Source organism: Desmodus rotundus, chromosome 3, assembly GCF_022682495.2.
Source record: "Desmodus rotundus isolate HL8 chromosome 3, HLdesRot8A.1, whole genome shotgun sequence".
Lineage (NCBI taxonomy): Eukaryota > Metazoa > Chordata > Mammalia > Chiroptera > Phyllostomidae > Desmodus > Desmodus rotundus.
In genome coordinates, this window is record NC_071389.1 from 93,289,446 (window position 1) to 93,299,643 (window position 10,198).

Consider the following 10,198-nt stretch of genomic DNA (forward strand, 5'->3'; position numbering starts at 1 on the left):
AAATGAGTATAACTGCTCTACCTCACCCTTTCCCCTTGAGAATGGCTGTTTTTGACATCCTTCTTTTGAACAGATGACTCTGAGAAAGACTACAGGTTAATAATCTTTAGTAATTATTTACATTAAAGACCAGTGCATCAGTTTTCAAAACCTTCCTGAGAACCAGTTTAGAGAGGAGAGAGGAGTCGAGTGACAGTTTGGTGATTTTAGCTGATCCTTTGGCATATTTTTCGTCATACAGTTTTTTTTGTATATTATATAAATAACCACAACTTTTATAATTGGCATAATGCATAGGTTAATTAATACACCTTGTTTGAATAAAGTTTCTACATGAAGGTTAGTTTTGCGGTGATTTATTTAATCCTAAAATACTCAATTAAAGTTCTACTTTATTTTTTTCTCTTTGATGTTTTCCTTGTAGGTATGTTTTTAACATAAACTAGAATATAAACAATAGAGGTAAATTGTCATACATGTGCTTTCTAGTTACCAACTATTTTTCAGGCTTCTAAAGCACTGAAAAATGAAACCAAACAATTGCTTTCCCAACGGGAAAGTTTCACTGAATATACTGTATCTTATCAGCTGTTATCTAGATTGGTTACAGAATTTCTAATAAGTCTGATTTAAAGAACTAGCCATGTCTTTTATGATTTTTTTACATTTTATGCATTCCTGGAGAATAAGAGCTATTTGTTTCATATAGACTCCTGAGCATCACCCACGCTGTGGGTACCTGAGTCACAGGTAGAGGATGTGGGCTTTCTCTTCAGAGGCTTTTTTATTACTCTGAGGAAAACAATCTGTGTAAAGTCACACTTCTTCAAGCTTGCAAACAAGTGTAAGCTCTAGGTTAGCTTCTCTGTCATAAAAGTTTTGTGCTGATAAAACTCCTATACCATACAATGTATCCACAAGATAAAAATAGTATACAATTCAGTGATTTTTTACTGTGTTCACAGAGTTGTGTAATCATCACCACAATCAATTTTAGAACGTTGCATCACCCCAGAAACTCCAGACCATTAGCAATCACTTCTCATTTTCCTTCCATCCCCTCATCCCAGCATTAGACAAGCACAAGTCTGTTTTCTATCTGCTGATTTGCATATTCTGAAAATTACATATAAATAGAATCATATAAATATGGCTTTTTGAAACTAGTTTCTTTCACTTAACATAATGTTTGAAAGGTTCATTCATGTTGTAGCATATCATTTCTCTTTATGACTGAATAATAATATTTCATGATAGGAATATACCACACTTTATTTATCCATTCATTATTTGATGAGTATTTGGGCTGTTCCACTTTTAGCTAATATAAAGAATGCCTCTGTGAACATTAATTTACAAGATTTTATAGACATACGTTTTCATTTCTTTTGTTTATATACCTAGGAGTGGAATTGCTAGGTCATATGGTTACCTGTTTCTCTTTTAATGAACTTTCTTTCTTCCTTCCTTCCTTCCTTTCTTTCCTTTCTTTCCTTTCTTTCCTTTCTTTTTCTTTTCTTTTCTTTTCTTTTCTTTTCTTTTCTTTTCTTTTCTTTCTTATTTTTGTTGTTCAAGTACAGTTGTCACCATTTTCACCCCCCCACACTCCCCTCTCCCACCCTTGAACTCACTTGGCTTTGTCCATATGTTCTTTATATGTGTTCCTTGATGGCCCTTCCCCTATTTTCCCCCATTGTCCCTCTCCCTGCCCCCCTCTGATACCAGACTGTTTTCAAAGCAGCTATATCATTTCGCTTTTCTACCACACTGGAATGGAACTGGAATGAAGATTCCAGTTCCTCTACATCCTTGTCAATACATGTTACTCCTGGACTTTCAGATTAAGCCGTCCTCGTGTGTGAGAAGTGGTATCTCATTCTTTTCATTTTATTGATGGTTTTCTTTTGAGGACAGAATTTTTTAAATTTTGATAAAGTCCAATTTATCTATTTTTTCTTTCATTGCTTGTACTTCAATGTCATTTCTAAGAAGGCTTGCCTAGTCCAACATCCGAAGATTTATTCTTGTTTTATTCTAAGCATTTTATAGTTTTATTTCTTACAGTTAGGTCCATTTTGAGTTAATTTTGTGTTAAGGAAGGGATCTGTTGGGTTGGCCAAATAGTTCATTTAGTTTTTTCCACACAATGGCTCTAGTAGTGCTTGGTTGTCTTTAACTTCATTTGAAACAATTTTGTTAGATTGTATGGTGACAGCTGTCACATCACTGTGCATTTAAAAAAAAACATCAAAATCAGTGAACTTTTGTGTAGCCATTTTAGTATTGAAGATAGAAGAAAATACATAACATTTTCGGCATGTTTTGCTTTATTATTTCAAGAATGGTAAAAATGCAACTGAAACACAAAAAACTGTTTATGCAATGTATGGAGAAGGTACTGTGCCTGATTGAACATATCAAAAGTGGTTTGTGAAGTTTCTTGGTACTCTTGACATTTTGGTCAAATAATTCTTTGCTGTGAGGCTGGCTTATGCATTGGGAGATGTTCAGCAGCAGCCCTCCCCACTACCCACTGGAAGCTAATAGCTGCCGATAGCCAATGTTCTCAGAATATCTGAATCAGAAAAGTTACTGGTGAAAATTTAAAAATGTTTATTTTATGGAAAAAAAAAAGAGGTGAATTCTTTGTCTGACCCAATAATTTCATTCTTTTGCATGAGGATATCCAGTTGTCCCAGCATCATTTGTTACCAGACTATTCTTTGCCCATTTAATAGTCTCAGCACCCATGTTGAAAATCAATTGATCATAAATGTAAGGATACCCAGTCCTATTCTGTTGACCTTTGTGTCTGTCCATATACAGTGTCACATTGCCTTGGTTACTGTAGCTTTATAGTAAGTTTTGACATCAGGAAGTGTGAATTTCTCCAGTTGTGTTACTCTTTTTCAAGATTGTTTTGTCTATTTGGAATCAGCTTGTTGATTTTTGTTTTGTTTTGCTTTTTTAAAGGTATGTGTGATTTGAATGGCATTACACTGAATCTATAACTTAACTTTTAGCTAACTTTTGAGGTTAAAGTCAGTGTGCTTACAAGTGCATAGGTGTAAGGAAGTAAGCCAGCCCACTTCCTTAAATCTGTGGAGGAGGGGAATAGTTCAGGGACAGTGTTTCAGACTTTCCTTCCTCTCACAAGCAGACTAAAAGAAAAATTACTGGTTAGATAGTAAATACAGATTGCTGGGAAATCCTTGTGTATTTTGTCCTTTATAGCAAGATATCTAACTGCCTGCCTTCGCACAGTCATACTTGACTGTAAATTAATTTTCAGTCAAAGGAAATTTGGTCGCAGCCGATTTCTTTGGACTGTTTTCAAGTTTGTTCATAATTAATAATCACATGGGGGTGGAGGTGACCATGTGCCTGTAGTGTTCTGTCAACACTGTGCCCACAGTGAACAGGCTGGAGGCTGTTCCCCTCACCCCCTATTTCTATTCAATAATCATCACAAACCCTTACTGTCATTTTGTCCTTTTCTCATCTTTAGGCGAGGCTTGAAATCTGTGCTTTGAGGGACACTGTGGCTGTTCATCTGACTCCTGAAAGCAAGTAAGATACTAAATATTCTTGGTCTGAGTACTTCATTAATAATAAAGCTGGTCTGACTCGTGCATAAAATCTTTTGTAAAGATAACTGAGAAGAGAGAATGCTCATGATTTTGTGGTATGTAAATGTTTAAACTTGATTGATCAAATTTTTATTTAAAAAATGTACATCTATATTGTCATGGGCTCCTAAGACTCGTTCTTCATAGCATAATACAAAGAAAAGATAATGTAATTTTATGTTTTTCATTCTGTAAGATAATCTTAGTCTCATAATTGATGTAGCAGAACGTTGCATTCTTTTTTTTTTAAAGGAGAAAATAAGAATCGAGAAAATAGTATACTCATAGCAGACTTTGAAGGACTGTTTAAGTGTTGTAATTATCAGAGGAAACCTTGTGGTTTCTCTGAAAAATTTTGTAGTGGAAATTTGATAATTTTTAGCTGTTTTGAATGAAAGTCAGGATTTCCTATCATTGAAATATCAGTAGGTGAACTGAAACAGAACTACTAACTACTTGCTTTTACAAACTTGTTTACTCCACTGGCAACATTACCTAGGACATTTTGGGTTATACTGATAATGTGCGTGAGAAGCCAAGTAGTATACAAATTGTTTAAGGATATTTTGTGCAATATGGTTATTCATTTCCAGCTTTTGATAACATGGCTAATGTCATCATTCTTACTGCCATCATTACAACTGAAAGACTTCTTACATTTTTTTCCTAACAAAGTTAGCTTCTTATTCCTGTTCATCAGGCTGACCATTTCTAGGTGGCTCCCATGTTAGTTACTAAAGCACACCTTTTCCCAATGGTTGTTCTTCTGCACAAAGTGCTAAATAACAGATTGTAGAAAGCACTCCTTCCATATTTGATGTGTGCATGCCTTGTGTATTTATTTTCACTAAGGTAGCCTTTCATAGCCTAAGTTCCTCATTTATAAAACAAAGATAATAATATTTTATAGGCAAAGTTTTGGGGAAATTAAATGAGAAAATATGTCAAGTCACCTTCTAAACTGTTGGAGGTATCCTCCTCCTCCTCCTCGTTATTATTGTCATAATGTAAAAATAAAGACTAATAGCATCACATTTGATTAATTGAGAAGACGTTTACAAGAAACAATATGATTGTGGAGATATGGCAGAGACTTTCCTCAACATCAGGAAGGAAAGAGGAGAGCCAATTTCCTATTGGGAAGGGAGCAAAACATGCCTACAAGTTATGAGATATCCCTGCACCCACACCCTGCCCCCACCAGCAACAACTGAAGTGACCCGGTGCCCGGGGTAGCTTCATGACTCTATTGGGACTTTGCAGTCTCTCTATATGTTGCTAGGATACCTGCCCCTAGCCTGAGAAATCCTGGTCAAGAGTTATTTCATGGTATACTGATGAGAATGTTTTACAATACAGAATCAAAGACCACTTTGAAGTCATGCATAATTATATTTATTTTTTCACCTTAGTCAACTGTTTCTTAGTGAATGGTATAAGTTATTACCAAATATTCTCTCCTAAATGCTTTTCATTTGATTCAGTAATTTTTCTGGTACTCTCTATATTAACAAGTTAAACATACCAAATTGGTGGTTTTAAAATTCACTTTCCTTTTTCATGAAATGAAATAGTATTGAACTTTAAAATGTGGATACATCTCTCCATTATTCTACAAATTTTAAAAATAATGATATCTAAATTCTATAAAAACTTCAGTTATTATAATAAGACATTGGCTGTAAATCAGGCCATGGACACATCAGTACTCTGTGTCCCCACTTGTGTGACCTTTCACAAGATTGTATTTCTACTTAGTTTCCTTTCTTTCTTACTATTTGCTTTATCTAGAGTTCAGTCTTGTTTTGAAAATAGAATTTTAAAAAACTAACATTTACATTAAGCTTTCATCTATCATGAGTAGCATTCTTTTATAAAATTTAGTTCCTACTTCCGTTTTTCAAGTTATATTTCATTTCTTAAATGAGTTTTTTGACCCTGCTCCTACCAAGGCTTTGGTAACTATACCCTCACTTTTACTTTTTCCATTGCTTTGCACTTTTTCTCATGCTTTTTCTACATGCTTCATTAGTTTATACTAGTTTTTTTTAATATTTAAGATATGCTTAAAAAATTTTAATGATGCCCTTAATTTCACTTAGAAACATAAAATATTTCAACTTAAATGTTGCTACTTGTGTTCCAGGTCTAGTTTTAAACAGGCTTTGGAAGCCCTGCCTCAGCTTTCCAGTGGAGCAGATAAAAAGTAAGTTCTCTATGCTATTCTCAGAAGTCAGATGTGTTGAACAAGATTTTATTAACTAAAAGTACTCTTTTTATAAGTAATAATTTGGATTTAAGGAAGAGAAGTATTTAATATCCCTTAATAGTATGTATTATGCTAGCTGTTCTTTGCTTCTCTTCCAAGTGACAGAATAAGGAAAAACCTTTCTTCTATGTTTATGACAATTTAGACATTGGTTCTTTTCTTGTCTTAAGCAGCTAAGATAGAGAATGTCACAAGAGTGACCAGTATAGAAAATGTCACAAGAAAGTTTATTTTGATTTACTCAATAAACTATATCATTGTCCTAAATTTTTAAGATAATACTTAGAGAAATGTAAAAGAGAGGACAACATAGTAAAATGCAGGGCTCAGTGATTTTTTTTCCTTTGAGTAGCTCAGCAGTGTACATTTTGTGCTCTATATAATACTAAATATGAAGAAAGATTTGTAAATATGATATAATAAAGTTACATGTGTTTCACTAATACTGTATTGATTGTCTCAGTCTGAGTTTAAACTTTGCTACTGATGTAACAAGAAATTCTGACCTGAGCCTAAATCTAGGCCAGGTAAATTTAATAAATGCCCAGCCTACCCTCAGCTGAGTTAGAGAAAACATTATAGATCTTTGCTCCTTCACCAAGGTATTGAAGTCCACCAACTTTTGCATTTGGCTGATCAGCCCATAAACAAATAGTGGGTTGGCCAAAAAGTCCACTTAGTTTTTCTCCGTAAAATAGAAGAAACATTTTTCATTTTCACCAATAACTTCTTGATTTGCATTATATCGAGTATGTCAGCTATGTCTTGCTATTGGCTTCCAGTGTGTAGAGGCCAGGGGTGCTGCTAAACATCTTCCAATGCATCAGACAGCCCCACAGCAAAGAATTATTTGGCCAAAATGTCAAGAGTACCAAGAAACTTCACAAACCACTTTCTACACGTTCGATCAGTCACAGCACCTTCTCCATACACTGTACAAATATTTTTGTGTTTCAGTTGCATTTCAACTTTCTTGAAATAATAAAGCATACTGTGCTGAAAATGTTGCATGTTTTCTTCCATCTACAATATTAAAATGGCCACACAAAAATTCACTGATTTTGATAATTTTTTAAAAATGCACAGTGATGTGACAGCTGTCACCATACAATCTAACAGACTTGTGTCAAATGAAGTTAAAGACAACTAAGCATTACTAGAGCCATCATATGGAAAAAACTAAACAAGCTTTTTGGCCAACCCAATATTTATGGTGTTGTTAAAACTGCATGAAAAATTCAGTGTGGGCCCTGTGATCTAGCACAGATGAATGTGTGGAAACTTGGAGGGCAGAGAAAACACATGGAACTGGGCTGATGTCATATGGAGACTTGGACTGGGCTCAGGAGAATGGGTGGCAGACCATTTCTTTTGTTTGTATGTCCCTGTGTATGTCCCTGAATGGGCAAGTGCGTGGCTGTACAAACAGTGTCACACCTGCAACGTTCTTGGCTGTTTTCCTACTTCTCATACTAACTTTCAAGGTCTCTCTGAATTATTTTTAAACCCTGTTCATTTCTTTAAAATAAATATGAAAAAGATTAAAACTATTATTTTAATAACATAAAGAACATGGCCCCAAAGGCTAGTTAGTGCTTTTGGGGGGCATCAAGAACAATAGCCACCCTGCTATAGTCCTGGATGGGGTCTAGAGTTTAGATCTGCTATTGGGACAGTGTTCTAATATTGATCATTGTTAAACCATGCAATAATATCTTGGCCCCAATACCAGTAGGCCCCCTTCTTGGTTTCTTCATCTGAACCAGTTGAAGCTAAGATCCTTTCTGGCCCTAAAATTACATAGATATATCAGATTAGTTAAGGAAACAGGTTAAGTTATCAAGTATGTAGTAGAATGATTTACCCGGTGGAATGAGAAGTAGCCCTGATTCTTCTGGTGTTTAATTCACCACTTTAGTTTACCACTTGTCGATGTTTGTTTAAAAAATAAAATAAGAGAAACAGAGATTAGACAAATTGTTTCCCAGGGGTGGGAGTAAAGGGGAAAGTGCTGCAAGGGGCCCCACAAGAGAGAATATGGAGGATGATGGACCTATTCTTCAGCCTGATTATGGGAGTTGTTAGGCTGCTGAGATGTATTTATCAACATTCATAGAACCATATGCCAAAAAGAGTACATTACAGTGTATGTAAATTTTTGAAAAGTGAATTAAAATGTACAGGTACAAGCAATCTGTTTGAGGGAGGAATCTAATTTTGAGGAAGGGAAAAGGAGGGAGATGTTTTATATATAAACATAAATACGTATCTGTAACACAGTTGGCTCCCCAGCATGTTTTCCAAGCTTCATTATGTCAGGTTGCAAACCATATCTGATCCCCACAGGTTACTGGAAGAACTGCTGAACAAGTTCAAGAGCAGCATGCACTTACAGCTCACCTGCTTCCAAGCTACTTCTTCAGCCATGATGAAGACATAAGTACCTCCAAATTAGGGCCACCCAAAAATAACAAGTAATAAAATTAGAACTTTCTTAAGTGTTCCCCTTGTATACAAAGCATTAGGTTTGCAATTTCTTTTTTTCTCCAGAATTAGTAGTGTAGAAAGATGTTGGTATATGTTTTATTTCAATGAAAGTACCCTTATTTGAAATGCCCAAGCAGCAATATTTCAGTATTTGTTTTGTTATTTTTATTATATTAGGATCCTGTATGACTTTAAAATTTTATATGATATTCTCCTCATATATAAAATTTTTAAAGTCATACAGGACCCTAATATAATAAAAATGACAAAACAAATACTGAATATATATATATAATTTTTTTTCCTTAGCGAAATATTTCATGATGAATGCCACAGGAAGAGTTACTCTTCAGGGAGTATTTTTGAGATGGCATATGATGTATACTAAAGCATTCTTTTCAGCATCTTATTTACTAAAATTTTAATATCAGTAGCTTTCAAGACATAGGAACAGAATGATAGAAGAGATTTGAGAAGTTATATGTAGATGTCTTTGGAGCTTTAACTCTCCTAAGCTGTTCAGCTGTCCTGAAAAACAGTATTTCATACCTATAGCTCTAACTCTCCTATTCAAGTAGATTCTAGAAAATTTGCAGTCTTCACAAGAAAAATATTACATTTCAGGTAGATTATTTGTGGTCCAGATATCCATGAGGTACCTTTGCATTTTTATTGTTCACAGTGCTAAGCATCTTTTCAATGTAGATTTTATTTTATTTTATTTTACTTTATTTTATTTTATTTTATTTTGTCTCATTCACTCTTAATTTGATATGTCACCTCAGGTCAGTGTGTTGCCTGTCCCTGAAGAGACCCCTCTGTTACATGTGGTGGAACTCGGATACCCCGTGGGTGTTGTTTGGAACAGCTGCAGTCTTCACTCACTGTCTCCTAAGAATAACCCAGACCCTGGGGCCAGCGCTCTTTGCTCCTTCCCCTTGGCAGTTTCCTTTCTCACCACTTCTTACCCTTTGAAGTGTCTTGCTCAGTAGCTAAGAGAAGGCTGCTCTGGCTGAGTCTGTGTTTTCTGAAGACTCGAAGATGCCCCTCAGGGCATCTGATTCTCTATTTGTAGTCTATGTGTCAGGGTTTTAAATTTTTTCTACGGGTTTCACAGAATGTCCTTTCTTTAGCGCTGAAATTAGTATCTATTAATGTAACTAGTTTTAGAGTACAGTATACAGTACCCATTATTTGAAATAAGTCAGTGTTATGTCTGTTCATTTGATACATGGTGGGAAATCACAGTAACTGGTAATTACTCTTTTATAAATGTGCTTGATAAAGCTTATTAAGAAATATACAAAATATTATCTCTTAAGCATGTTAACCATTGTAGCTAACATGACTATAAATTAAATTTTACAACTCCAATTCTGAATATGTGTGTTATTTTAAATATCTAGTATAGAGCATTCAGCCAATAAACACTGTGTCTTCAATAGATGTAATTTAGTTGACATTTTTTCCCTAAGTCTTTATGTCTACATTTTTATTAGTTATATAACTTCTTATAGGTCTATTTAACACTCACAATAAATACTTAAATTCCAATTTACCTTATGTTTGTCTAATCATTGTCAGAAAGCACTTACCACGTGTTCTACTAGTTCTCTACTAGAGGGGGCTTACCGTATGCTAGGCACTGCACTAAACTATCTCAGTACTCCCAACAGCCTTATGCAAACATTATGAACTAGAAGGTATTATGTTCATTTCACAGATGAAGTCGTTGAGACTTAGAATTTAGTGAATTCTCAGAGACCACAAGGCTGGAAAGGGCAGGGTCTGTGTCAGACTAAGAGCTGTCTGT

General features: G+C 34.8%; 1 protein-coding gene across 9 annotated transcripts in view; it reads left to right on the forward strand.

Annotated features, from left to right (window-relative positions):
* Positions 1-9,943, forward strand: part of EXOC2 (exocyst complex component 2) — a 254,795-nt gene extending 244,852 nt beyond the window's left edge. For 7 of the 9 annotated variants that reach the window (XM_045189117.2, XM_045189121.2, XM_045189119.2 and 4 more), the window contains 3 exons: positions 3,509-3,570; positions 5,776-5,835; positions 9,171-9,943. In XM_045189117.2, the coding sequence (XP_045045052.1) occupies positions 3,509-3,570; positions 5,776-5,835; positions 9,171-9,360 (312 nt within the window). In that variant the 3' untranslated portion in view covers positions 9,361-9,943. Of the gene's footprint in view, positions 1-3,508; positions 3,571-5,775; positions 5,836-8,244; positions 8,373-9,170 lie in introns of all 9 variants that reach the window. The other 2 variants (XM_045189122.2, XM_024552333.3) reach the window with 1 other exon arrangement.
* The last annotated feature ends 255 nt before the right edge of the window (positions 9,944-10,198 follow it).